This window comes from Clarias gariepinus, chromosome 17, assembly GCF_024256425.1.
Source record: "Clarias gariepinus isolate MV-2021 ecotype Netherlands chromosome 17, CGAR_prim_01v2, whole genome shotgun sequence".
Taxonomy (NCBI): Eukaryota; Metazoa; Chordata; class Actinopteri; order Siluriformes; family Clariidae; genus Clarias; species Clarias gariepinus.
In genome coordinates this window covers 513,822-540,895 of record NC_071116.1, presented here as the reverse complement: position 1 = coordinate 540,895, position 27,074 = coordinate 513,822, and the positions used below count along the sequence as shown (strand labels likewise).

Genomic DNA, 27,074 nt, shown 5'->3' with positions numbered 1-27,074 from the left:
AGTCGCTGCTAAACGTCTGAGTGATTATAATTCAGTACACAGAAACACACTTTCTTTACTATCCTGATGCCATGCATTTTATTCTTTCGCCCACTCTAGACTACACTTCTAATACACACTGTTAGCTGCTTTTGTTATTTTAAAGACAAAAGTCTGATCAAAGGTCTCCATTACTCTGCCCACACATGCTTTTGCACACAGAAGTTACTGAAGTTACTGAAGTTACATTCTACTCTATTAAATTTTATTGCTTTATGCTGTGTTAATGAAGAATAATGGATGTTTTGATAACTTGCCTTTGACATTATGAATATGATGTAATATTTATGTTTGTATGTCATCATTAAACTGTGTGTTTGGTTTTCACACACAGATTGTTCTTCCTCCACATCTGGAGCGGATCAGAGAAAAACTGGCGGAGAACAGCCATGAGCTCTGGGCCGTAACTCGCATCGAACAGGGCTGGACTTACGGACCTGTGAGCACACACACTACTGTACACCACGTCCCCATAAACACCACACACACAGTGCACACAGTCAATCCAACAACATTTTAATAAGATGGTTATTGTAAGATTTAAGACTTAAAGTATGTATCACTTTAAGATTATTATTATTTTTTTAAACAAATACATTTATTACATTTTTCATGAACAAAAACAGTTGAACACAACAGTCCATACATAACTATAGGAAGGTAAGAAATCAATAAAAGAAAGACGATAAACAAATAAACAATAATAATAATCTTACACTGGATTAGGAGACCCCTGTAATATGGAGGAAGATATTGAAGGGCCAATATATTTTAGATAAGGGTCTCTAAAAAATCAGTCATACAGGAAATGTATTTATTAGGAATAACAGATTATTGGGTTATGATTGATGAATTCTTTTGGAGCATTGCGATTTATTTGAAGTCTTATGTCAGCAAACTCCTGTTTATTTTCTTTCAGTTCCGTGATGATAATAAAAAGCTTCATCCGTGTCTGGTGGACTTCCAGAGCCTTCCAGAGCCAGAGAGGAACTACAACCTGGCAATGTCGGGGGAAACTCTCAAGTGAGTGTAACGCCATGTCAGGGTGTGTTAGTGTGGTGTACATTTGTTGTGTTGTGTTTTATGCTTACAGGATTGATGATTAAAAGGAGTGTGTCTGTGTGTGTAAAGTTTGGTTTGTCCCTCTGTCCCTCTGTCCCTCTGTAAGAACACTTCTTGCGCTGGGTTGCCATGTTGGAATGGGAGACGAGAAGGCGGAGGAAAATTTGAAGAAGATCAAACTGCCCAAAACGTCAGTGACGCACACACACACAGAAACACACGCACACACACACACACACGCAGACACACACGCAGACACACATGCAGACACCAAATCATCTTGGTAATGATTATGATTATGTTGTTTTTAAAAGTGATTGTTTGTGATCATTAGAGAGAACTGAGTAACTGTGACGTAACCAGAATTTCCCGTTGTATCTCCTGAATGTAGCTACACACAGAGCAACGGCTACAAACCCGCTCCTCTGGACCTGAACCATGTTAAACTGACTCCTAACCAGAACACACTGGTGGAGCGCCTCGCCGAGAACGGACACAACGTGTGGGCGCGAGACAGAGTGCGGCAGGGCTGGACTTACAGCATCGTGCAGGTAGGGGGCACTGCTGCTGCTCTAGGTTTGTCCAGTGTACCTGTACATCTCTTTTATGAGAAATGGTTGCAGTCTCCTGTATTATTTATATTAAACTCTCATTTTTGGTTAAATGGGTTTTAATAATGATGAACTGATAAAAATCTAAACCTGTAGTTTGACACTACACACTTCACACTCAGTGTTGTGAAGAATTAATTGACTGAGTGATTCTTGAAGAGTTTGTTTATTTCTCTGTGATGTTGATGATGATGTTTAGGACATCGTAAACAAGCGTAACCCTCGCCTCGTGCCGTATAATCTGCTGGATGAGAAAACCAAGAAGACGAACAGAGACACGGTGTGTGCAGCAGTTCGAACCCTGATTGGTTACGGCTACAACATCGAGCCTCCAGACCAGGAGAGCAGTGAGTAGAGTTAGACTAGGAGACGCTAAAGCATGCAGTGAGAGACGGTCATGACCGCACCCACGCTGCTCTGAAATGTGTGACTCTCCTCAGGCGGCCACGTCAGTAACGGCAGTGGGAACAAGATCCGCGTGTTCAGGGCAGAGAAATCCTACGCCGTTACTCAGGGTAAATGGTACTTTGAGTTTGAGGCAGTGACGGTGGGGGAAATGAGGGTCGGCTGGGCCAGACCCAACGTCCACGCCGATAAAGAGCTCGGCGCAGATGAGCTAGCCTACGCCTTCAATGGCTGCAAGGTATTTAGAGACCTTTACTAATAATATAATAATAATTATATACAAATCTTCTTTTTATTACTCTATAAATAACTTTATAAAACATAACTGATAGTTTTCTCCATCTGCGTGTATGTCTGGTGTGCAGTGCTGCTACAGACCTTCTAAAAATCTGACATAGAGACATCTGCTTTGGTAGTGATCATTTTGTTTGTGTGTGTTTGTGTGTGTGTTTAGGCTCAGCGTTGGCATGTGGGCAGCGAACCCTTCGGCCGTCAGTGGCAGCCTGGGGACGTGGTGGGCTGCATGATCGATCTCACCGAGCAGAACATCATGTTCACGCTTAATGGAGAGATGCTGATCAGTGACTCCGGCTCTGAAATGGCTTTCAAAGACATCGAGATTGGAGAAGGTACAGGACTCTGTGGCTGCAGGCAGGAGAAGGGTTACGGCCCATGGGACAAAAAAGTTTGCCATTCTGTTGTGTAAAAGACACGACTGAAAGAAGCAGAAATTAATATAAAATAGATTTTTTATCTCAGTGTTTTATCTCTGGAACATAATGGTGCTCATTCTCAGCTGCTGTGTGTGTGTGTGTGTGTGTGTTGTACCTCCAGGCTTCATCCCTGTTTGTAGTCTGGGCCTCTCTCAGGTGGGTCGGATCAACCTGGGCCAGAACGTCAGCAGCCTGCGTTATTTCACTATCTGCGGCCTGCAGGAGGGCTTCGAGCCCTTCGCCATCAACATGAAGAGAGACATCACCATGTGGTTCAGCAAAAGCCTGCCGCAGTTCATCCCCGTTTCCCCTGACCACCCCCACATCGAGGTACTTCATTAACCAGAGTGAACAACAACACAGGGAACAATCAACACTCTGTTTCTGATCCATTTCCTCATCCTGCATGCTCAGGTCTCCCGTGTGGACGGCACAGTGGACAGCGCCCCCTGTCTCAAACTCAACCACAGGACATTCGGCTCACAGAACGCCAACACGGATCTGCTGTTCTTCAGACTCAGCTTGCCCATCGAGTTCCACGAGTCGTTTAAGGTGGAGGCCGGGGCGACCCCGCTGACACGCGCCCTCACCATCCCCGAGGACGAGGCTCTGGAGGTCGACCCCAACTCTGAGTACGAGCTGCTGAAGAAGAGCGCCACCCGCAGGGAGCAGGAGGAAAAGGACAAGGAAGCGTCAGTGCCCAAGGAGCCGCCGGGCACCAAGGAGGCGGAGAACGAAAAGGACACCACTACAGAGAAGAGCAAAAAGAGAGGGTGAGCGTGGAGTGTGTGAAGCTTCTGTTTCAGCTTGTTGTATTAATATCATGTATTTATTACTAATAAAAGTGGGAATTAGTCATTAAATTAATCTGAAACTGAATGTGAATTTACTCCCGTGTGATATGAGAAATCAGTTCTTAATCCTCCGGCGTGATTTACAGTTTCTTTTCCAAAGCGAAGAAAGCTGCTTTTATCACTCCTCCCCCCGTCGTTCCCGCCGTCCCTCGTCTGGTAGAGGATGTCGTCCCTGATGACCGAGATGATGTGGACATCATTTCCAACACCACCACAGTATGGACAACATCCTCCCTTTAGTTCATTAAAACAAGAATTAAATTCCTTAGCAGCAGTTTTAACTGTCATTCTGATTATTTTTAAAGCATATTGTTCCCCTGTGTGTGTGTGTGTGTGTGTGTGTGTGTGTGTGTAGCATTACTACTCGGTGCGTGTCTTTGCAGGACAGGAGCCCAGTGGAGTGTGGGCAGGATGGGTTACTCCTGATTACCACCAGTACGACCCCCACTTTGATATCAGTAAAGTGAGAAACGTCACGGTGACTGTGGGAGACGATAAAGGCAACATACACCACAGGTAGCAGATTAGCATCATTCTGTCCATGACCGTCCTCATCACCAGCATCCATCGACCTTCTGTTGTTTTATTATTAATGTTTTATATAAAGATCTATTTGATAAAACAGAAATGTGAGCCTGTGCTCATAACAATGCGCATTTGGGGTAAAATCTTCTGAAATATGTTTTCAGATCGGGTCTGTAACCTTTTTTTTAAGGCTTCTGCTCTTTTTCCCGCTCAGCATGAAGCGCAGTAACTGCTACATGGTGTGGGGCGGCGAGTTCAGCGGCTCACAACAAACACGCATCACCCAGGAGGACTTTGTCATTGGCTGTCTCCTGGATCTGGCCACAGGTCTCATGACCTTCACAGCCAACGGGAAAGAGGTGAACACGTTCTATCAGGTGAGTGAAGTGTTAAACCAACACCGTGATCCCTCCACGCTTCCTTTGGAATTTTATATTTTCTATATTTACCTTTAATACAATATGAAATGATCAAAAAGGCGATTTTACGGCTTCAAGTAGTCGTGGAATTTACTGAACATTTAATAGTAAATTGAAACACACTAGGCTAATATTCGCTAATATTTACCTGGAACTGGAGGCTAACAGCATGATGCTGTGTTTCAGGTGGAGCCCAACACCAAACTGTTCCCTGCTGTTTTCTGTTTGCCCTCCAGCCAGAACATGCTGCAGGTGGAGCTCGGCAAGCTCAAGGTCTGATAGCATCATATTAGAAACTAATGAAATATTGTCATTGGAGCTGTGGGTCATGACAGACTACTGTTTTAGACTTGTGTGTTGAATCTTAGCACCAGAAGAAGAGATGGTTATCTCATGTTATCTAAAGAAGGAACACCTAACCTGAAATTAAAAATCTCTTACATGCTGTTTTTCTACTCAGAATATTATGCCCATCTCGGCAGCCATGTTTCGGAGCGATCGGAAGAACCCGGTCCCGCAGTGCCCTCCTCGCCTCGATGTCCAGATGCTGACCCCAGTGATCTGGAGCCGCATGCCGAACCGCTTCCTGTCCCCAGAGACGAGTCGCGTCAGCGAAAGACTCGGCTGGATGGTGCAGTGCACGGAGCCGCTCATCATGATGGCGCTACACATTCCAGAGGAGAACAGGTTAATAACGGCGTTTCACTGGTTCGCATGTCCATGCCTGTACGTTTTTAACACGCTGTGGTTCTTTTTACACTTGCAGGTGTATCGATATCCTGGAGCTTTCGGAGTGCACAGACCTGCTGAAGTTCCACCACCACACGCTGAAGCTCTATGGCTCCGTGTGTGCTCTGGGAAACAACCGCGTATCCCACGCCCTCTGCAGCCACGTGGATGAGTCTCAGCTCTTCTACGCAATCGAGAACTCGTACCTGCCTGGACCGATCCGCAGTGGCTACTACGACCTGCTCATCTCCATGCACCTGGAGTCGGCCAAGAGGAACCGACTCATGACCAATCAGGAGTTCATCGTTCCCATGACGGATGAGACGCGCTCCATCACGCTGACGGCTCACACGCTGCCTGCCGTGGGACGCTCGACCTGCCTCAGACCCACCCTGCAGTTCTCACACACCGGCTTCGTGGGCACCAACGCTGACCTGTACACCCTCAGCCCTCACGTCCCGCTGCAGGTACAGCGAGATCTGTTCGTCCGAAATCAGTACATTAGCTGAGACGCTTGATTGAACTAAATAACCACAGCTCTTCTTCTTTTTTCCTCTGTAGATTCTGAAAGACCACGCCCTGAGCATGTTAACAGAGGCGGTACTGGATGGGGGCCAGGCCATGCGTGATCCTGTAGGGGGCAGCGTGGAGTTCCACTTCGTTCCTATCCTGAAGCTAATCAGTACGCTGCTCATCATGGGTGTGTTTGAGGACGAGGATGTGAAACACATTCTCAAACTCATCGAGCCCACCGTGTTCCGAGAGGACAGAGGCAGTCACGCGGAGGAGGACAAGAGCGGAGAAGAGGAAGCACAACAGGAGGCTTCTAAAGAGGAGGAAGTGGAGGTGAAGGAAAAAGAGGACCGGGTGGATGGATGGACTGAGGATGAAGGAATGGGTGAGGAGGAAGAGGAGCTGGAAGAAGAGGAGGAGGAGGGGGAGGAGGAGGAAGACCAGACAGAGCAGGAAGATGAGGAAGAGCACACCGCACCTGAGAAAGCCGACAGAGAGAAAGCAGAGCACAGAGGGGCGGAGCCAAAGGCTGAGCCAGAGGCCGGGGTCACAGCAATGAGGGAGGAGCCTAAAGAGGAGGAGGAAGTTGGGGAGGGGCTACTGCATATGAAACTACCCGAGTCTGTAAAGTTACAGGTAGATCAGCTTTCATGTTAAGTTTTTTTTTATGTTTAAACAGATATACAAGTGTTAAAAAAACATTGCATTACTGTTCCCGTCTAATAATATAACTTTTAACAAAATCATTTTTATTAATAATTTACTCTACTCCAAAAAAACTCCACATTAACATTAAAACTTTACTCAAACCTCTGCACTTTATTGGATCCTTAATGTTACTTAGAATTGTTTAGAATTTTTTAATTGTTTATAATTCTGCAAAAATGTAAGAGTCTTTGTTTAGAGAGAGTTACTCATGACACAACAGCACTCTCCCGTCACGTCCACACTAACTCGGGGTTATGATCAGGTCGTCCTCTTATTGAACCCACAAAAATAGCAGTTTTCACTCATTATTCCCTGGAGAAAGCACGTGCGAGTGTCATGGATATTGTGTTTCTGCCTCCCTGTTATTCAGATGTGCACTCTGCTGCAGTATTTCTGCGACTGTGAACTGCGCCACCGCGTCGAGGCCATCGTCGCCTTCTCCGATAGGTTTGTCACTCAGGTACAGTCCAACCAGAAACTGCGTTATAACGACCTCATGCAGGCCTTCACCATGACCGCAGCAGAGACGGCTCGCAAGACCAGAGAGTTCCGTTCACCACCACAGGAACAGGTATGTGTACATACACACACACACACACACACACACACACTCACACACACGCACATGCACACACACACACACACACGTGTCTGTGCATGAGCAGTTATGAACTGTAAACCGGTTGTGTGTTTATAGGTCAACATGCTGATGAGTTTTAAGAACTGTCCAGATGAAGAGGACTCTCCTGTTCCAGAGAAAGTCCGCTTCGACCTTCAGATGTTTCACAATGACCTTCTGGCTCACTGCGGTCAGTCATTATGTTAGCCACCTAGCCGAGCTCTCGTCCACTGAGCCAGGACATCTATTTTAAAAACTCTGTCCTGTTGGCTAGGTATTCATGTTGAGGAAGAGGAGGAGGAAGAGCATGTGGACACGTCTCTGCGGGGACGTTTCTTCAGGTTGCTTGAGAAAGTGAAAAGACTACGAAAGAGAAAGCAGGATACAGAGATGAAGCCAGAGGAGGAGAAGAAACCCAGTGAGAACTGATTTGCATTGGACCGATTGGTGTTTTAAAAATTATAATAAATTGTGTTTATTACTACTAGATTACATCTAAAAGTCTTTAACATTAAGTGTGTGTGTGTGTGTGTGTGGTGTTTCAGGTACTTTACAGGAGCTGATCTCTCACACGATGATACACTGGGCTCAGGAGTCCTTCATCCAGGACCCCGAGCTGGTGCGTCTCATGTTCAGTCTGCTGCACCGGCAGTACGACGCTCTGGGGGAGCTGATCCGCGCCCTCCCCAAGGCGTACACCATCAACGCCGTGTCCATGCAGGACACCATGGAGCTCCTCGAGTGTCTGAGCCAGATCCGCTCGCTTCTCATCGTCCAGATGGGCCCCGAGGAGGAGAGGCTCATGATCCAGAGCATCGGGTGAGAACACAAACACAGCACATGGGAACTCCTTACTCCGTATTAAAACTGTTAGAGTTCTACATTTTCATCATCCTAAATTCTTCAGATAATTCTTATTGTAAAGTTGATGTTGTTGCCATAGCTTAAAATATCACACACAGTGGGTTGTCTGCTCCTGCTGCTAAGTTATCTCACACTAGTGTTGGTAAAATGTAGGGATGCACCGAAATTTCGGCCGCCGAAAATTTTCGGCCGAAATAGCATTATCGGTTTCGGCCGAAACGTAAGAAAGCGCCGAAAATAAAAGCCGAAATTGTCGCCACGCCTCTCCCATCCTCCCGTCTCGTTCGCGCTGTCATTACGCATCAAACACGGAGTATGTCGGCGGTTTGGAAGCACTTAAAAGTTTCAGATGAGGACAGCAAAGTTGCAATATGCAACATTTTTTTAATACAAACCAAAAGAAAATATTTTAAACATGTTTTTTAATGAAGCCATTTTCGGTTTCGGTATCGGTTTTCGGCCAAGTGCATCCAAAAATTTCGGTTTCGTTTTCGGCCCAGAATTTTCATTTCGGTGCATCCCTAGTAAAATGTTTAGACCAATGATACGCGTCGTTGACGGTAACCACGCCAACCTCGATAGAAGAAAAATAAAAATAAAAAAAAGAAAAGAAATGCTAGATCCTATGATGTAATCTGGCACATAACTGCTCATAACATTGATTTTTCTCAACATCCATCCATCCATCCATCCATCCATCCATCCATCTTTAACCGCTTATCCAAAATCGGGGTCGCGGGGGACCCCCAAACTTAACATTTCCAGCAGGGAACCCCAAACTTCCCTTTTCCCAGCCACCTCAGCTAACCCTGACTGGGGAATCCCGAGGCGTTCCCAGGCCACTGTGAAGATATAATCTCTCCATCTAGTCCTTGGTTTGCCCCGTGGTCTCCTACCAGCTGGACGTGTCAAGAACACCTCCCTAGGGAGGCGTCCTGGTGACATCCATACTAGATGCCCGAACCACCTCAACTGACTCCTTTTTCACGTAAAGAAGTAGCGGCTCTACTCTGAGTCTCCTACGGATGACTGAGCTTCTCATCTTATCTCTAAGTGGAAAGCCAGCTACCCCTTTTGAGAAAACCCATTTCGGCCGCTTGTATTCGCGATCTTGTCCTCGCTCATACGACCGGTAGATTGAGAGCTTTGCTTTTTGGCTCAACTCTTTTTTCGTCACAACAGTGCGGTAAAGCACCGCCGCTCCGATTATACGGCCAACCTCACGTTTCAATATTCCATCACTCGTAAACAAGACCCTGAGACTCCTTCACTTGGGGTAACAACTCTCTCCCTACCTGGAGTAGACAATCCATCGGTTTCCTGCTGAGAACCATGGCCACAGATTTCGAGGTGCTGATCCTCATCCCTGCCGTTTCACACTCAGCTGCAAACCGATCCAGCAAGCGCTGCAGGTCACAGACTGATGATGACATCAAGACCACATCATCTGCAAAAAGCTGACTTATTGCTGGGGATCTGAACACAGCTCTCACTTTGGGCGTAAAGGGATTGGATGGCCCTGAGAAGTGACGACCTCACCCCATACTTCCGCTGTACCTATGTAGACTGGATGGCCATATTCCCAAACGCCCTCCAGGATTCCTGCGAGAGTAAAAAGCTGGCTCGCTGTTCCACGACCAGGACGGAATCCACATTGTTCCTCTTTATTTTCTTAACATAGTGAATAAATTTATCACACTATTTCACTTGCAAAGTTTTATTAAACTCTGTTCAGACAGTTTTGTTTGATGCTGTGACAAACTCTGGCTGGACAGATATACAGACAGACAGACAGACAGATAGACAATGTTTCTGAGACTGGTTCAGTTCTGACCAATGTACAGATAAAACTAAAACTTTTCCATATGGATGATCTATTATCTAATAAATCGATGTCTATATTCCTAGTCCCAGTTTGAACAGTAATACAGCGAACGTCTGTCTTTTCCACAGAAACATAATGAGTAACAGGGTGTTCTACCAGCACCCCAATCTGATGAGAGCGCTGGGCATGCACGAGACCGTCATGGAGGTCATGGTCAATGTCCTCGGGGGCGGAGACTCAAAGGTAAACTGTATTCAGGGTCTGTTAGTGACCTCGATCTGTCCTTAATAAATCAGACATTAAAGAGCTGATGTCAGAGGTGTACAGCTCACACACCGGACTACAAGCAGTGAGCCCACAGTTCTGTTATATTTCTTTTACATTTTCTGCAGGAGATCCGTTTCCCGCGCATGGTGACCAACTGCTGTCGATTCCTGTGTTATTTCTGCCGAATCAGCCGTCAGAATCAGCGCTCCATGTTCGACCACTTGAGCTACTTGCTGCAAAACAGCGGCATTGGCCTGGGTCAGTTAATCATCACGTACTGTACACTCTTCAAGGGTTTTAAAAAAAATCTTTTTTACTTTTACTTGATGGCGTGATGCTGTTGCAGGGATGCGAGGCTCTACACCTCTTGATGTGGCTGCAGCTTCCTGCATCGATAACAATGAGCTGGCTCTGGCTCTTCAGGAGCAGGACCTGGAGAAGGTGATCATCTGAGCAAGTCTGAAATCTTTGTGAATCCACCTGAGAGAGATATTTCTCCATAGACATGTTTTAAGTCCTGTACGCTCTGTGTATCTGAGTGTGATGATGTTGCCGTTGTGCAGGTGGTGAAGTATTTGGCCGGGTGCGGGTTGCAGAGTTGCCCGATGCTCTTGTCAAAAGGTTACCCTGATATTGGCTGGAACCCATGTGGCGGAGAAAAATACCTGGACTTCCTCCGATTCGCCGTCTTTGTAAACGGTGTGTATAAATGTTTATTGCGTCCCTGATGTGGAGTCCGCCCTGCGTCAGACACAACGCCGAAGGTGTGAGGAAGAGGTCCATTTCAGTTCAGTTTAGTTTTATTTGTATTTATTTCTATATGTTTTTAACAGTGGTCATTGTCGCAAAGCAGCTTTAACGAGCCAAAAAATGATGCAGAATAAATTAGAGCATGTATGGAAACAAGTATGGACTATTACGCAGAAGGTTAGAGATCAGTTAAACTGTTAATAAAACCCCGAAAAAGTGGTGTAGAGTCTGAAAGATACCAAACCATGTAGAGAAGTTTCTAAGTTCATATTCTGCTTAGTTTTAAGATTTATTTGGAAGATCTAAGCATAGGTATGATGTCACATGGCTGACTCTGTCCATGCTCATTGTTACCTATAGACGGGGATGTGCACACGTCATCATTAGGATGCTGCACTGTCAGGAGTGCTACAGTATACATACATACACACAATCGTTGTCTAATGTTGGTGTTTGTGTCTGCGCAGGAGAGAGCGTGGAGGAGAACGCTAACGTGGTGGTGCGTCTCCTGATCAGACGGCCCGAGTGTTTCGGTCCTGCGCTCAGAGGAGAGGGGGGAAATGGCCTTTTGGCCGCCATTGAAGAAGCCATTAAGATCTCCGAGGATCCAGCCAGAGACGGATCCACTGTTAAAAAGGACAGACGCTTCCCTATGTACGCTCACTTTTTTTCCCGTTTGTTTGTTTGTTTCTTGTAAATTTTTGCCAACAGTTATTAACAGTTACAAACAGACCTGGTGTATTATTACTAATATATTATTATAAAAAATTATATTTATGTTTGATCAGGTTTGGAGGAGAAGAGCAACACGAGGAAAGCAGAGTTCATCTAGGAAACGCCATCATGTCCTTCTACGCTGCTCTCATCGACCTGCTGGGACGCTGCGCTCCTGAAATGCATGTAAGTGTCTGCTGAGTCGTTCATCATCTCTGCTTTGGTTCAGTTTCTTATGACGACTTGTCATTAAATATCGTGACATGTGACATTTTATGGTGTTAGTGCTGCTACAGAAGTTACAAAAACGCATTGATAAGATGATGGTCTGATTGTTGATGTGTGTGAGCAGCTGATCCAGGCGGGAAAAGGAGAAGCTCTGCGGATCAGGGCTATCCTCAGATCTCTGGTTCCCATTGAGGATCTCGTAGGGGTGATAAGTCTTTCACTGCAAATACCTGCTTTTGGAAAAGGTGAGGAGAACATCTGTGAAAAAAAGATGTTTAATTTAATCAGAATAAAGATAAACATCTACTATAATGTGTATAATTCTCTCATTCTAGATAACAGTATTATTGAGCCAAAGATGTCCGCCAGTTTTGTCCCGGACCACAAGGCCCCCATGGTGCTGTTCCTGGACAGAGTGTATGGCATTGATAATCAGGATTTTCTCCTACACGTGCTGGAAGTCGGTTTCCTGCCTGATATGCGAGCAGCGGCTTCTCTGGACACGGTGTGTATCTCTAGCCGTCACTCCTTATCTAACCGTTCCTCTTGTTGTGTTTTTGCTGACCGTACTCGTCCCTGTCATCTCCCAGGCCGCGTTCAGTACCACAGAGATGGCCCTGGCGCTGAACCGCTACCTCTGCTCGGCCGTGCTTCCTCTCATCACTAAATGTGCTCCTCTGTTCGCGGGCACTGATCACCGCGCCATCATGATCGACTCGATGCTGCACACCATCTACAGACTGTCCCGAGGACGCTCGCTCACTAAAGCTCAGAGAGACGTCATCGAGGAGTGTCTCATGTCTCTGTGCAAGTCAGTCTCTTCTGTAGACCAAACACATTCTGAGTCTGCTCTCGAAACCCGAGTGCACTGATAACAACTGCTTATATCACATCTGTTATTAATAAACAATTAAAGCTCTACAGCACAGCGCGCTGAGCAACTTAACACACACAAGAAAGAAAAAACGTTGCTTCTGTTCATTTCTTTTTGTGAGGTTAAGAAATCCCGCCTTCTGAATTGTGATTGGTCAGAAACCTAGAGCACAAAGGCGAGACTTTAACTGTGTCTATATAACCCAGTTTAGCAGAGTATTTGTTGGTCGACTCTGATGGTGTGTTAGAGAGGCTTTGGCTGGTTTGTACAGATGAAGTGAGGATGTGGATTGTGATGTTTATACTGTACAAGGTTTACAGTAGCTCAGGGGCTGTCTGCTCATTTTGCTTCCTCATGTTTCATTATGTAGGTGATTTATGATTCGTCTTCCTCTCAGGTATCTGCGGCCGTCGATGCTTCAGCACCTCCTGAGAAGACTTGTGTTTGATGTGCCCATTCTTAATGCCTACGCCAAAATGCCCCTGAAGGTACGACTAGACACCCCTGGGTTTCACACAGACGAGTTACTGAGTCAGTACTTAATATCATGTGTAGTATAATGAAGAACATTCAGAGAAAAACAAACCTTTATAAATATCTGTACAGAAAAGTTTACTTTAATATTAATTTTGGAGTGATGTGAAGGATGTACAGAGACTCTCCTCCCCTGCTGCGTTGTAGTTGCTGACTAATCACTATGAGCGCTGCTGGAAGTACTACTGCCTGCCGAACGGCTGGGCCAACTTCGGCGTGTCCTCAGAGGAGGAGCTCCACCTGACCCGCAAACTCTTCTGGGGGATTTTTGAATCTCTGGCGCATAAGGTGAGCAATGCTTTCTTCTGCAAGACACAACGTGAACAAACAAACCGTATATACAGTCGATGGGTTACAGGTGTCAGCTCAGCAGCATTATAATAAACACAATTCATAGGAATTCAGACTTTTGAATTCTACTGAAGTGTTAAAAAATGTTGTCTAACAGTAAAGAATATCTAAAACTACATTAGAGCCCTAACCTAGAATCTTTTCTCGTCCTACAGAAATTTGATGCAGAATTGTTTAAAATCGCGATGCCCTGCATCTGTGCCATAGCCGGTGCCATACCTCCTGATTATGTGGATGCCAGTTACTCTTCAAAGACAGAAAAGAAAGCTTCTGTGGATGCAGAGGGAAACTTTGATCCAAAACCGGTGGACACAACCAAGTATGAGTGTCTGAATGATGTAGTTTAAATATTCAGATTTATAAAAGAACAATATCTTAATGCATGATGCTAATTATTGATTTTGTTCCTCTTTTATCAAGCACCATCATTCCTGAGAAACTGGACGGATTTATCAACAGATACGCAGAGTACACCCATGATAAATGGGCTTTTGAGAAGGTAGAGTAACATGTTTTAACTGTGTGTATTGTGTGCACTGTGATAATTAAACATGAAGCAGTAATTTCATTAGCACGGGTGCTTTAACATCCAGTACTCACACTGTGCTATAGTTATACTGTGTTTAATGTCCTCTTTAAAAAAATAAAACTAGTATGATACATTATGAACGGTGACACTGCGGAGAAAGATCGTACTGCCTTAGTGCTAGTCTCGCGTTATCATGCGTACTTTATGCACTCGCAGATCCAAAACAACTGGACTTTTGGTGAAGTGCTGGATGAAATTGCTAAGACTCATCCTATGCTCAGGCCGTACAAAACGTTTTCTGAGAAGGTAAAGAGTTTATTTGTTTATCTATTTATTTATTTGGTGGTGATTATTCTACAGAAGAATTTTCACTGTATGTTTCTAAACATGTCTCTTCTTTGTTGTACAGGATAAAGAAATTTACCGCTGGCCCATTAAAGAGTCCATAAAGGCCATGATAGCCTGGGAGTGGACACTGGACAAAGCCAGAGACGGAGACGAGGACAAAGGAGAGAAGAAAGCAGCACGGAAGATCTCTCAGACCGCACAGGTATGAACGAGCGAGTATCACAAAGTACTTTCTGTGTGTAGTGCTTTATTACATTTATATTCATCACGTGATGAAATGAAAGCACATTATGGTGGAGTGACGGTTTCATTTATTTATACAGTTACAGTTAGATATGAGTTAATGAGTCATTTCTGCTGTTACTGTTACATGACTGCAGAAAGAACACACTCTCTCTGACTCCTGCTCTTCTGTTTCCTAGGCGACGTACGACCCGAGTCATGGCTACAACCCTCAGCCTATAAACGTCTCGGGCATGACCCTGTCCAGAGAGCTGCAGGTAAGCTGGCATCTACAGGGTACTGCACTCTCGGAAATAAACAGGAGTAAAGGTACAGTATGGACGCTCGTCACTGCAGCGGGGAGGTTGGGCTGTTTAGGTAGAGGGACATAAATGTAGGAGGTACAGAATCACACACTGAGGACTGTATCAGACCGCTCAGGGTCTCGTCATGTCTGTTCTCTTAGTTAAATCAGAGATTTGTTTTTCTGAAATAAACAGAAAGGTGCCTGGGCGTTTGTTCACTATGAATTAATATGACTTTTGTTTCAGTCGATGGCAGAGCAGCTGGCTGAGAATTACCACAACACCTGGGGGCGTAAGAAGAAGGTGGAGCTGCAGGCAAAAGGTTGGCACCAGTTTCTCTCCAAATACAGTCTGCTTTATCCCGGGGCTTCATCAGTCAGTGTGGCCGTTCCCTTTACCTGCTGCACCGGACGGCACGGAGCAGATTCACCAAGAGGAAGCAATTATTTATTTATCTGTTTATCATTAATGGACACACACACACACACACACACACACACACACACACAGATCCATCTCTGATCAGGTAACACTCACATATGCAATCTCCACCCAAGTAAATAAAAAGTATGGTAAGTGTACCAAATCCTATCATGCCAAAGCATACTTAAGTGCACTTGCTCCAGACTAATGACTAGTACACTTGATGTTTGCTATTTTGGAACAACTAATTTTGTACTAAGTGTATTTAAGTTGTAATTAAATTGTACAAAAGCACAATTTTAAGTGTATTAAGTATACTTTTGTGTGCTAAAGAGGAACAACTTTGAGTACACTTAGTACACTTAAAGTATATGGCTGTGTGTGTACTAACGTACATACCTGACAGTAATTAATACAATGTAAGTATATATTTAATGTATTATAAGTACATTACAGCTATTTTTACTGTGTTACAAATACGAGTATATTCTTATTGCAGCAGTAGCTGTTATACTTCTGGACAATTACAAATACTAAATAAGTACACTTTGTGGTTAATACAAATATACTTTATTGTATCATACAGTACACACAACCTTCTATACTACAGTGTTGTGAATGTGGTACCAGTACACTAAAGGTGTTTAGGATCATTTACAAATGCTAAATGTATTTTCTACACTATAACATGTTTTTGAAAATCATTACATCAGTAATTATGAGGCAGATTTTATTCCTGAGTTCAACAGATTTCATTCGCACGAGTTTGAGTGTGTGCGTGTGCGCGAGATATTCAGTGTGCAAAAAAGAGGTCTAAAAGCACGCACGAGAGAGAAGTGCACTAAATATAAGAATAAATAAGGACAATAAGTATATTTAAATTTAACTGAACATATACAGAGACTACTGTATATTAAAATGTGTATTCTAGTGTATACTGTTTGTACATTTCTACAATGAATATTTCAAGCATATAAAAAAAAAAAAGTAAATTGAAAAACAAAGTTCAAATAAATGTATAAAAAAGTATATTTTTCAAACATATATTTTTGGAAAGTCCCCTTCTACATTTATGTATTATAATACTATACTGTACTATAGTACTATAAATTCTAAAATGTGGTAAAAGCATGATGTTAGTATACTTTTTATATATTAACTGATGGTACAAATTTTTATCAGTATCATTTGCAATGTACTATGGAAGATTTTAATATATTTGTAACACACTAAAGTTTTTTTTTTTTTATTTTCACTGCGCCAGGTGGCGGGACTCACCCTCTGCTCGTTCCCTACGACACGTTGACTGCGAAAGAGAAAGCTCGAGACCGCGAGAAGGCGTACGAGCTGCTGAGATTCCTCCAGCTGAACGGATACGCAGTGACGAGGTAACACATGTGGCCTCTCAAAGGTTTAACCGACATGAACACCACGGCATGTCTCCTGGAACCTGACGTACGTGTGTGTGTGTGTGTGTGTGTGTGTACCCTGCAGAGGGCTGAAGGACATGGAGAGCGACATTTCCTCCATTGAGAAGCGCTTTGCTTATGGCTTCTTACAGAAACTGCTGAAGTGGATGGACATCGCTCAGGAGTTCATCGCTCACCTCGGTGTGACTTCACACATCTCATGAACACAGTCTCGCTCGTTATTCAGCAGCCTGACATTGAGACAACCCCGTGTGAGAAATGGGCTCTAGATAAAATCTCATTCTCCTCTTTATTTATTTATTTATTTATTTAATGTAGTTATATTAAGCTCCATCACTGTATTCCTATATATATATATATATATATATATATATATATATATATACACACACTGCACATGTGTACTGCTTTTAAACCATATATAACAATGTATAACTAAATTGACTTTGTTCATTTATTTTATTAATAACCAAAAGTGTGTTTGAGTTCTGGGTGCCGTACTGATTACCTAATCATATGTATATCATCTTTATTATGCGGTGATTTGCTGACAGCATCATACTGTAATTGTCTGTGTGTGTGTGTGTGTGTGTGTGTGTGTGTGTGTGTGTGCATACAGAGGCGGTGGTCAGCAGCGGTCGTGTAGAGAAATCACCACATGAGCAGGAGATCAAGTTCTTCGCCAAGGTTAATACTGTTTAAATAGTGTTTCAGAATCCGTCTTTAACGTGTGTTCATGAGCAGAAACACTTCTGTCCTCCTCAGATCCTGATGCCGCTGATAAACCAGTACTTTAAAAACCACTGCCTCTATTTCCTCTCCACTCCTGCTAAAATCCTGGGCAGTGGTGGCCACGCCTCAAACAAGGAGAAGGAGATGATCGCCAGGTAGTTTAAAGAAAAACACGGCAAGAAAGAAACATCACATGAACTGTTGGCTTTTTTTTATTCTTCCAATTTTATTTAAAAAAATGTATATTCTTCAATGCTTTTGCCAAATGCCTTTGCTTTTATTTCTTTCTGTTTTTCTCCTTTTGTTCACTCTATCCCACTCTTCTGTCCTTTCATTTCCTCTGCCACTGCAGTATATTCTGTAAGATGTCGGCTCTGGTGAGACACAGAGTCTTTCTCTTCGGTAAGACGCCTACAGAGGTCCTCTCCTCTCCTCTCCTCTCCTCTCCTCTCCTCTCCTCTCTTCTCCTCTCCTCTCTTCTCCTCTCCTCTCCTCTTCTCTCCTCTCCTCTCCTCTCCTCTCCTCTCCTCTCTTCTCCTCTCCTCTCTTCTCCTCTCCTCTCTTCTACTCTCTTCTCCTCTCTTCTCCTCTCCTCTCCTCTCCTCTCTTCTCCTCTCCTCTCTTCTCCTCTCCTCCCTTCTCCTCTCCTCTCTTCTCCTCTCCTCTCCTCTCGTGTGCATCTCTAATCCCTTGCTGTTTATTTGCTGAAGCCACACCCACAAGTTTATGTCACTTCTTTGTCAGTTATAAAGAATTTTAGATGTACATTTTGTCTTTCTGTCTTAGGCACGGACGCTCCTGCTATTGTTAACTGTCTCCACATACTCGCACGCTCGCTCGACGCAAGGTTAAACTTTTTACATCTATTCAGTAATAAGTTTATGTAACCATGTCCCGTCAGGTCTCCTTTTATCCACTTGTTTTTACAAAGTTGAACATCCTTATGTTAGTAACAGGAGTGTTTGTGTTCCGGAGTAAATACAGTAAATACTGAGCTAATCAGAACCTTCTGTACATGATTGTCACCCATTACAAGTGTTTGATATTCTGACCTCTTATAGAGTCTTTACTTGCATATAAAAATGTTTAAGTTTGCAGTAGCTGACACACACCACATTACAGCCGCCCTACTTTTATTATTACACAATTTTTATTATTCTATATTTTATTGCCAAACTTAACAGGTTGACCTGGTTCTCTCTCTGTCTCTCCGTCCCTGTGTCTCTCCCTGTGTCTCTCTGTCCCTGTCCCTCTCCCTGTGTCTCTCCGTCTCTGTCCCTGTCCCTCTCCCTGTGTCTCTCCGTCTCTGTCCCTGTCCCTCTCCCTGTGTCTCTCCGTCTCTGTCCCTGTGTCTCTCCCTGTGTCTCTCCGTCCCTGTCCCTCTCCCCGTGTCTCTCCGTCCCTGTCCCTGTGTCTCTCTGTCCCTGTCTCTGTGTCTCTCTGTCCCTGTCTCTCTCCCTGTGTCTCTCCGTCCCTGTCCCTCTCCCCGTGTTTATCCGTCCCTGACCCCGTGTCTCTCCATCCCTGTCCCTGTGTCTCTCTGTCCCTGTCTCTGTGTCTCTCTGTCCCTGTCTCTCTCCCTGTGTCTCTCCGTCCCTGTCCCTGTCCCTCTTCCTGTGTCTCTCCGTCCCTGTCCCTGTGTTTCTCCCTGTGTCTCTCCGTCCCTGTCCCTCTCTCCGTGTTTATCCATCCCTGTCCCCGTGTCTCTCCGTCCCTGTGTCTGTCCCTGTGTTTCTCCCTGTGTCTCTCTGTCCCTGTCCCTCTCCCTGTGTCTCTCTGTCCCTGTCCCTGTGTCTCTCCCTGTGTCTCTCCGTCCCTGTCCCTGTGTCTCTCCCTGTGTCTCTCCGTTCCTGTCCCTGTGTCTCTCCCCATGTTTATCTGTCCCTGTCCCCGTGTCTCTCCGTCCCTGTCCCTCTCCGTCCCTGTCCCTGTGTTTCTCCCTGTCCCTCTCCGTCCCTGTCCCTCTCCCTGTGTCTCTTCGTCCCTGTCCCTGTGTCTCTCCCTGTGTCTCTCCATCCCTGTTCCTGTGTTTCTCCCTGTGTCTCTCCGTCCCTGTCCCTGTGTCTCTCTGTTTCTGTCCCTGTTTCTCTCTGTCTCTGGCAGAACGGTGATGAAATCAGGACCTGAGATTGTGAAGGCCGGGTTGAGATCTTTCTTCGAGAGCGCGGCTGATGACATTGAAAAGATGGTGGAGAACCTCAAGCTGGGCAAAGTGTCGAAAGGGAACCAGGTACCACATAAAGCACTTTACATCCGCATGCAGTTTCAACAATACATCACATCCCACACACAAATTATATTTAACTAGGAAAAATTACAATAAAAACCAGTGGCTTGAAAATATAAAAATATTTTTCCTGGACAAAGGGGTAAAAAATCACCAGTTGTTGTAGAATGTCCCGTATGAGTCTGAGATCAACGTCTCAGATATTATTTATTTTTACGTTGTATTTAGTTATTGTTGTATTTAATGTTTTTCCATTTCTAGCCGGTGAAAGGTGTGTCTCAAAACATTAACTACACTACCGTGGCCCTGCTGCCGGTCCTCACCTCGCTGTTCGATCACATCGCACAGCACCAGTTCGGAGACGACGTCATACGTAAGCTGCATTACATCACTCCAGGAGACTGTTAGCGTTAATCAGTACGAAATCCTAAGTACACACCCAAAACCTGATCACACAGCCAGTAAATTAGTGCTTTTATAAAGTTAGGTATACAGTTCTAACTCAGACAAATAAATAGAAATGCTTTAGGCTTTAAGAGCTGAAGAAATGAAACGATCCGTTGTATGTGTTAGTGGACGACCTGCAGATGTCCTGCTACAGAATCATGTGCAGCATTTACTCCCTCGGCACCGTCAAAACTCCTCACGCTGAAAGGTATGGCGGTATCTTTCACTCTGACTCACTTTTTCCGATTATACAGTTTGTCAGAGACAGAGGCTGTGGTGCAGCAGTGTGTGTGTTCAGTGTGTGTTACTGAGTCACTGTGGCTTTTTCCTTTTATTAATTTCAGACACAGGCCGGCTCTGGGAGAGTGTTTAGCTCATTTAGCGGCAGCGATGCCTGTGGCGTTCCTCGAGCCTCATCTGAACGAGTACAACGCCTTCTCGGTTTACACCACCAAGACCCCGAGAGAGAGAGCCAGTGAGTCCCTCAGCCCCACCACGACACTGGAGTCACCGCTTTATAACACATGCAAAAGGGAACAAAGTCACTGAGTGACACAGTGACTTTAATTAGTGACTCTTTCTGGTCATTTTGCCACTTGAGTTTCAATCTAAATGAAACATGTGGTCTCTCTCTCTCTCTCTCTCTCTCTCTCTCTCTCTGTCTCTCTCTCTCTCTCTCTCTCTCAGTCCTGGGTCTGCCTAACGAGGTTCAGGAGTTGTGTTTGGACATCCCGGAGTTGGAGGTGTTGATGAGGGAAATCAGTCACCTGGCTGAATCAGGGGCACGCTACACAGAGATGCCCCATGTGATCGAGGTCACCCTGCCCATGCTGTGTAACTATCTGCCCCGCTGGTGGGAGAGGGGTGTAGAAAACCACCCCGAGCTGGAGGGCAAACTCTGCACCCACGTCACCTCCGAGCAACTCAACCAGCTGCTGGGCAGCATCATGAAGATCGTCGTCAACAACCTGGGCATTGACGAGGCTCCCTGGATGAAGAGACTGGCAGGTGAGTGTAGTCACTCCAAGCCCATGTGCACGAACACAAACGAACACAAACGAGGTTATTGAAGGGAAACTGGGGTGTTGTGTGTTTTCGCAGTGTTCTCTCAGCCGATCGTGAGCAGAGCCAAGCCTGAGATGCTCAAGTCTCACTTCATTCCGACGATGGAGAAGCTGAAGAAGCGCACGGCGAAGGTGGTGGCCGAGGAGGAGCACCTGCGCATGGAGGGCAAAATGGAGGGAGACAAGGAGGAGGGAACCATACGGGACGAGTTCGCCGTCCTCTGCAGGGATTTATACGCTCTTTACCCTCTACTCATCCGCTACGTCGACAACAACAGGTCAGCTACACGCGAACGTCCATCAGCTACAGTCTGGTTTATAGCCTTAGACTGTGGGGTTGATTATCATCTCTTGTGTAGTGTATCTATATTTTTAAAATTGTATACAGTAGCACCACAGCTGCAATGTACAGTATGTTTATGAATCTTATGTGTCCCTCCTAAATAACTACAGCTGAACCTCAGCATACAGATGCCCTGCCTTATTTCACCTTTAAAATGAAACTGCATGTTTTTCTGTTTTTGTGTGTGTGTGTGTGTGTGTGTGTGTGTGTGTGTGGATGTGTATATTAGGGCAAGGTGGTTAACCTGCCCTGACCCAGATGCAGAGGAACTGTTCCGTATGGTGGGAGAGGTCTTTATCTTCTGGTCCAAATCTCATGTGAGAGAACAAGTGTTACTTTATACATATTGTAATAATTTATATATATTTTTATAACAATCTGTGGCAACAGTTTTGCAATTCATACCCACAGGTTTGTACACAGACTCCTTTTTCGAGGAACAGGAAGCTCCCCGCTATGTGTTAATGAAGCTTATTGTATATTGCATTTAGAATAAGCTTTTATCCAAAAGACTTACAAAAGAGAAAGAAAGCAATTAGTCAAAGGTTGGTCATAATATACAATACCAGGTTTATTAAATAATAATAATAATAATAATAATAATGTGCTGTTTAACACAAATTATTACAAGATTTAAATGCAAATCTTTCTTATTAAATCATAGTATTCTACCTTAAACCTGCTACAATTGATATCTAGAGAATCACTGTTAGCATGCAGTTAAGACTGTTTACACTTAATAATCCACAATAAAACAATATACAATAAGATTCATCAACACGTATCGGGGAGCTTCCTGTTCTTCTAAAAGGAGTCCGTGTCAAACCTGTGGGAACGGATTGCGAAAGCAATTAGAAAATCTGAGCGCAGGGATAATCAAACTGAGGGAAGAGTTTAAGAAGTCATTGGAACAGATTATTAAACTGAGGGCACGAATTGAAAAACCATTGCCACAGATTTGTTTTTTCTCCTCTAGGTGACTTAGAAGGCTCTGTATGTTTGTGTGTGTGTGTGTGTGTGTGTGTGTGTGAATCTAAAGTAAGCTCCTCTCCCCCTTCTCGTCTTACACAGTTACCCCTCCTCCACTCTTTTTACACAAGCACACACACAACGGAAACACTGTTTCATCGGAAAAATAAACAAGAAATCTCTGTAATGACACTCGATTGAGCGACACACTAACAGAATCACTGCTGTAAAGTGAAAATAAAACAGATTAACCTCAACCTAACAGAATGGAGTTTAAGTGTAGAGCAGAGAGAGTAAGAGTGTGTGTGTGTGTGTGTGTGTGTGTGTGTGGGACAGTGTACAATAATGTGCGCACACACACACAAAGAGTAGGCTGATACAGAGAGAGAAAATGGATCTTTAACCTCTCTAATGAGACTTGCTTTTGCTTTACACGCGCACTGTACACACACACACACATACAGACACAAAATAAAAGATGTTTTACACACACACACACATGGTCACAGTGTTATTAGTAAACAGCACACGCGAGCACAGACGTTGATTATACCAGTAAGAGACGCGCACTAAGACCCAGCAGGAGAGACGATTACCCACAATTCCGCAGCACAAGAGAGAAAAAAAACGGTGGCTCAGTCGTGATCACGTGACACTCGGCATCAAAACAAGAAGTGGAACACTTGCAAACCACGTTACTCACAATCCGAGGTTCTACTGTAGTACATTTATATATAGGTCAGGAGGTCTGTGTGTGTGTGTGTGTGTGTGTGTGTGTGATCTGCTTTAAAGAAACATAAAGAAACAATATTCAGAACCCATTAGCCGTATGTAGATTGGTTCCATCCTCAGTCTGTCTCTCTCTGCAGAACTTTAAGCGTGAGGAGCAGAACTTTGTGGTTACGAACGAGATAAACAACATGTCGTTCCTCACCGCTGACAGCAAGAGCAAGATGAGCAAGGTGAGTCTATTAGTGGAGATAATTCATCTCGAACAAAGGACTCATCAAGTTCAGTGTTAAAGCTCACACATTATATATACATATGATACATATTCTACAGGAAACCCCTATTAATAAAAGTCTTAGAGCTCTTCAATGTTCCAGTCGAAGCTCCACTCAGGTTGTGTGTTCTGGCCCTAAAGTTTCTTCCTGCTTCACTAATTTCATAAATGCATTGTTTACAGTGTCTGTAGCTTTAAATGAACCGCCCCTCTGTAAAAGTCTATTTTTTTAGCCAGGGATGAGAAACTGCTGGAAAATGAGATCTCAAAGTAAATTACAAGTAAGAGCTAAGGAGGGCTAAGGCTAGCAATTAGCAGTTAGTCAAAAAACACTAGCCCAAAGGTTTATCCTGCTTCAGCGTGCAATACAAGCTACCTTTAGCAACATTAGCCGCGCAGTGGACATAAATTTAACAAACGAGCTGAACAAATAAAAGGACCTTCAGGAGAATTCCTAGACAGAACAGATCCAATCCTAAACCTCAGGACTCGAGGTAACTGCTGGATAGTGCTGCACAATTAATCACAAAACAATCTAAACGGTAACATGAACCTGTTAATTATTTAATCACAAAAGGCAGCAATTTATTACAGGTTATAGTAAATGCATGGGCGATGAGTTTGGAGGAGAGGTAGTGTGTGTGAGGGGCGGGGGTGGGGGGTGGGGGGGTCTGTACTATCTTTTTTCTCTCAGAAAGAGTGTAAACATCATGAATAACAGGACATATTTTTTGCATGTACTATACTGTACTATACTGTACTATACTGTACTGTACACACACAGCGGAGGCAGATTTCACAGTGCAGAATAAATTTTCAGACCAGGTCCACTTTAAAATGCTGTAGTGGAGCAGTGTGTGGTGATCTCCCTCTGAGCAGAGAATACACTCACCTCACCTCAACTCTACTCAACTCAACTCACCTCACCTCACCTCAACTCTACTGAACGACTCTGATATAAACAGTGTTAATACGTCCTGATGATTATTTATTTCATGATCTTTAATGAGAAACAAAGACATGCGTCAGTTCTCACAACATCTAAATGTAAAGTACCTTACTGTGCTGGTGTGTGTGTGTACTGGTGTGTGTGTACTGGTGTGTGTGTGTGTACTGGTGTGTGTGTGTGTACTGGTGTGTGTGTGTGTACTGGTGTGTGTGTGTGTACTGGTGTCTGTGTGTACTGGTGTGTGTGTGTGTACTGGTGTGTGTGTGTGTACTGGTGTGTGTGTGTACTGGTGTGTGTGTGTGTACTGGTGTGTGTGTGTGTACTGGTGTGTGTGTGTGTACTGGTGTGTGTGTGTGTACTGGTGTGTGTGTGTGTACTGGTGTGTGTGTGTGTACTGGTGTGTGTGTGTGTACTGGTGTGTGTGTGTGTACTGGTGTGTGAGTGTGTACTGGTGTGTGTACTGGTGTGTACTGGTGTGTGTGTGTACTGGTGTGTACTGGTGTGTGAGTGTGTACTGGTGTGTGAGTGTGTACTGGTGTGTGAGTGTGTACTGGTGTGTGTACTGGTGTGTGAGTGTGTACTGGTGTGTGTACTGGTGTGTACTGGTGTGTGTGTGTGCTGGTGTGTGAGTGTGTGCTGGTGTGTACTGGTGTGTGTACTGGTGTGTGTACTGGTGTGTGTACTGGTGTGTGTACTGGTGTGTGTACTGGTGTGTGTGCTGGTGTGTGCGCTGGTGTGTGCGTACTGGTGTGTGCGTACTGGTGTGTGTGTGTGCTGGTGTGTGTGCTGGTGTGTGTGTACTGGTGTGTGTGTGTGCTGGTGTGTGTGTGCTGGTGTGTGTGTACTGGTGTGTGTGTACTGGTGTGTGTGTGTATGCTGGTGTGTGTGTACTGGTGTGTGTACTAGTATGTGTGTGTGTGTACTGGTGTGTGTGTACTGGTGTGTGTGTGTATGCTGGTGTGTGTGTACTGGTGTGTGTACTAGTATGTGTGTGTGTGTACTGGTGTGTGTGTATGCTGGTGTATGCTGGTGTGTGTGCTGGTATGTGTGTGTGCTGGTGTATGTGTGTGTGTGTGTGTGTGTGTGCTGGTGTGTGTGAGTGTCGAGTTGGGATTGTTTAGAGGTGTTTCTCTTTTAATGGTTTTCTCTGGCTTTTTTGTCTCTGGTGTATTTTCTAGGCCGGAAACGCTGAGGTTAGATTCTCTCTCTGCACGCCGCATGGCAGCCCCTTTATGGGGAATTTTTATTTGTGGGTATTTTCATCAACCCCCCGAGCACACTGGCACTGAAACACATCAAAGAAGAATAACCACGTAGATGTAACTCTGAGCCTGCTTGGCGTGAATGGAGCTAAAATGACTGCAATTTGTACTATATCCTGTGTACAGGTCGTCCCTGACTTACGAACATTCGAGTTATGAATTTCTACAGATACGAACGGACCGCGGCTCTACTTCCGATTGAATCACGGAAGTAGCTCATTTGTATTGTACAAAAATATATACTGCAGTGCAACAGATACCAATATTTACAATTTTATATATAATATTTTTAGTGTGTAAGTGAATGTATAAATGTCTAATGTCTGGTATATTGTATGTGTGTGTTGTGGTGTGCGTGAGAAATGAGTCGGCCTCACCGGTTTCAGTGAATCAGTTAGGGAGCACGATGATGTCTGTCTTGTAAAGCTGTCATGATGGTGTATAATCCTGATTCCGGACAATCCTCAACAAAACAGAGTTCACAGTCCAATACAGTGGAAACAGCTCTGAGACAAAATGGGGTCCGGGATTCCCTTCGCGATTTAATAGCACAGAGACAACAGTGTTACATTTGTGTGAGAGTCATTTCCTTGGGCCACAGGATGGCAGTGTGGGGAAAGGGGACAGATTTAGCTAAGTGAAAAGGTATGCTTTACATTGTATATTCATGTCAAAGACTCACTTTGTTGCACTTAAGAACAAATCAGACTTACAAACTTGTTCGTAAGTCGGGGACTACCTGTATGTATAATACCTGTATATACCTGAATGTATAATATATTGTATGATTATATTATATACATAGTATTATAAATTGAATCATTCAACTTTCTGCTAAATTATCAAGTGTAGTGAAGTTTAGGAACCCCACGGCAGACACTCGACAGTGTGAATGAGATTATCAAGCAGGTCTCAGAGTAATTTGAAAACACAGCTCATAACACACTCACCCTCAGACACATAGAGACAGCGTTTTTGCTAGCCGTCCTGCCAGTGTGTGACGGGGGGAGTCTGAGGTGAGGCGTTTGATGAAAGAGTGTGTAGTCTAGTCAGTTTGACTGAGTGGACTTTAGTCAGGATGGGGATCTTCAGATTCTTTTAGCATCTTCTTTCTTTCTCATTATTTACTCTTTCTGGTGATGGCTGATTCCCGGGTTGTTACCAAACCCGTTTCAGTTCAGTAAACCAATGCTAGGTTTATATAAAAGATATTTCTG

General features: G+C 44.4%; 1 protein-coding gene across 1 annotated transcript in view; it reads left to right on the top strand.

The window, feature by feature from the left end:
• The window catches only part of ryr1a (ryanodine receptor 1a (skeletal)), a 70,171-nt gene that overhangs the window by 12,475 nt on the left and 30,622 nt on the right, over window positions 1-27,074 (top strand). Inside the window, exons 22-73 of the mRNA XM_053475974.1 lie at window positions 374-478; window positions 959-1,062; window positions 1,208-1,291; window positions 1,493-1,652; window positions 1,912-2,059; window positions 2,153-2,355; window positions 2,572-2,746; window positions 2,952-3,160; window positions 3,245-3,603; window positions 3,771-3,900; window positions 4,040-4,200; window positions 4,424-4,586; window positions 4,815-4,901; window positions 5,089-5,315; window positions 5,395-5,824; window positions 5,919-6,129; window positions 6,268-6,506; window positions 6,949-7,149; window positions 7,276-7,387; window positions 7,472-7,615; window positions 7,743-8,016; window positions 10,015-10,129; window positions 10,279-10,411; window positions 10,500-10,594; window positions 10,717-10,852; window positions 11,371-11,557; window positions 11,692-11,803; window positions 11,970-12,090; window positions 12,181-12,350; window positions 12,436-12,656; window positions 13,117-13,207; window positions 13,401-13,541; window positions 13,760-13,923; window positions 14,025-14,103; window positions 14,350-14,439; window positions 14,543-14,683; window positions 14,904-14,981; window positions 15,255-15,330; window positions 16,696-16,819; window positions 16,926-17,041; window positions 17,481-17,548; window positions 17,627-17,748; window positions 17,946-17,995; window positions 18,380-18,440; window positions 19,697-19,823; window positions 20,082-20,193; window positions 20,394-20,475; window positions 20,612-20,742; window positions 20,955-21,275; window positions 21,369-21,609; window positions 21,904-21,991; window positions 23,513-23,605. Of these exons, the coding sequence (XP_053331949.1) occupies window positions 374-478; window positions 959-1,062; window positions 1,208-1,291; window positions 1,493-1,652; window positions 1,912-2,059; window positions 2,153-2,355; window positions 2,572-2,746; window positions 2,952-3,160; window positions 3,245-3,603; window positions 3,771-3,900; window positions 4,040-4,200; window positions 4,424-4,586; window positions 4,815-4,901; window positions 5,089-5,315; window positions 5,395-5,824; window positions 5,919-6,129; window positions 6,268-6,506; window positions 6,949-7,149; window positions 7,276-7,387; window positions 7,472-7,615; window positions 7,743-8,016; window positions 10,015-10,129; window positions 10,279-10,411; window positions 10,500-10,594; window positions 10,717-10,852; window positions 11,371-11,557; window positions 11,692-11,803; window positions 11,970-12,090; window positions 12,181-12,350; window positions 12,436-12,656; window positions 13,117-13,207; window positions 13,401-13,541; window positions 13,760-13,923; window positions 14,025-14,103; window positions 14,350-14,439; window positions 14,543-14,683; window positions 14,904-14,981; window positions 15,255-15,330; window positions 16,696-16,819; window positions 16,926-17,041; window positions 17,481-17,548; window positions 17,627-17,748; window positions 17,946-17,995; window positions 18,380-18,440; window positions 19,697-19,823; window positions 20,082-20,193; window positions 20,394-20,475; window positions 20,612-20,742; window positions 20,955-21,275; window positions 21,369-21,609; window positions 21,904-21,991; window positions 23,513-23,605 (7,812 nt within the window). The remainder of the gene's footprint in view (window positions 1-373; window positions 479-958; window positions 1,063-1,207; window positions 1,292-1,492; window positions 1,653-1,911; window positions 2,060-2,152; window positions 2,356-2,571; window positions 2,747-2,951; window positions 3,161-3,244; window positions 3,604-3,770; window positions 3,901-4,039; window positions 4,201-4,423; window positions 4,587-4,814; window positions 4,902-5,088; window positions 5,316-5,394; window positions 5,825-5,918; window positions 6,130-6,267; window positions 6,507-6,948; window positions 7,150-7,275; window positions 7,388-7,471; window positions 7,616-7,742; window positions 8,017-10,014; window positions 10,130-10,278; window positions 10,412-10,499; window positions 10,595-10,716; window positions 10,853-11,370; window positions 11,558-11,691; window positions 11,804-11,969; window positions 12,091-12,180; window positions 12,351-12,435; window positions 12,657-13,116; window positions 13,208-13,400; window positions 13,542-13,759; window positions 13,924-14,024; window positions 14,104-14,349; window positions 14,440-14,542; window positions 14,684-14,903; window positions 14,982-15,254; window positions 15,331-16,695; window positions 16,820-16,925; window positions 17,042-17,480; window positions 17,549-17,626; window positions 17,749-17,945; window positions 17,996-18,379; window positions 18,441-19,696; window positions 19,824-20,081; window positions 20,194-20,393; window positions 20,476-20,611; window positions 20,743-20,954; window positions 21,276-21,368; window positions 21,610-21,903; window positions 21,992-23,512; window positions 23,606-27,074) is intronic.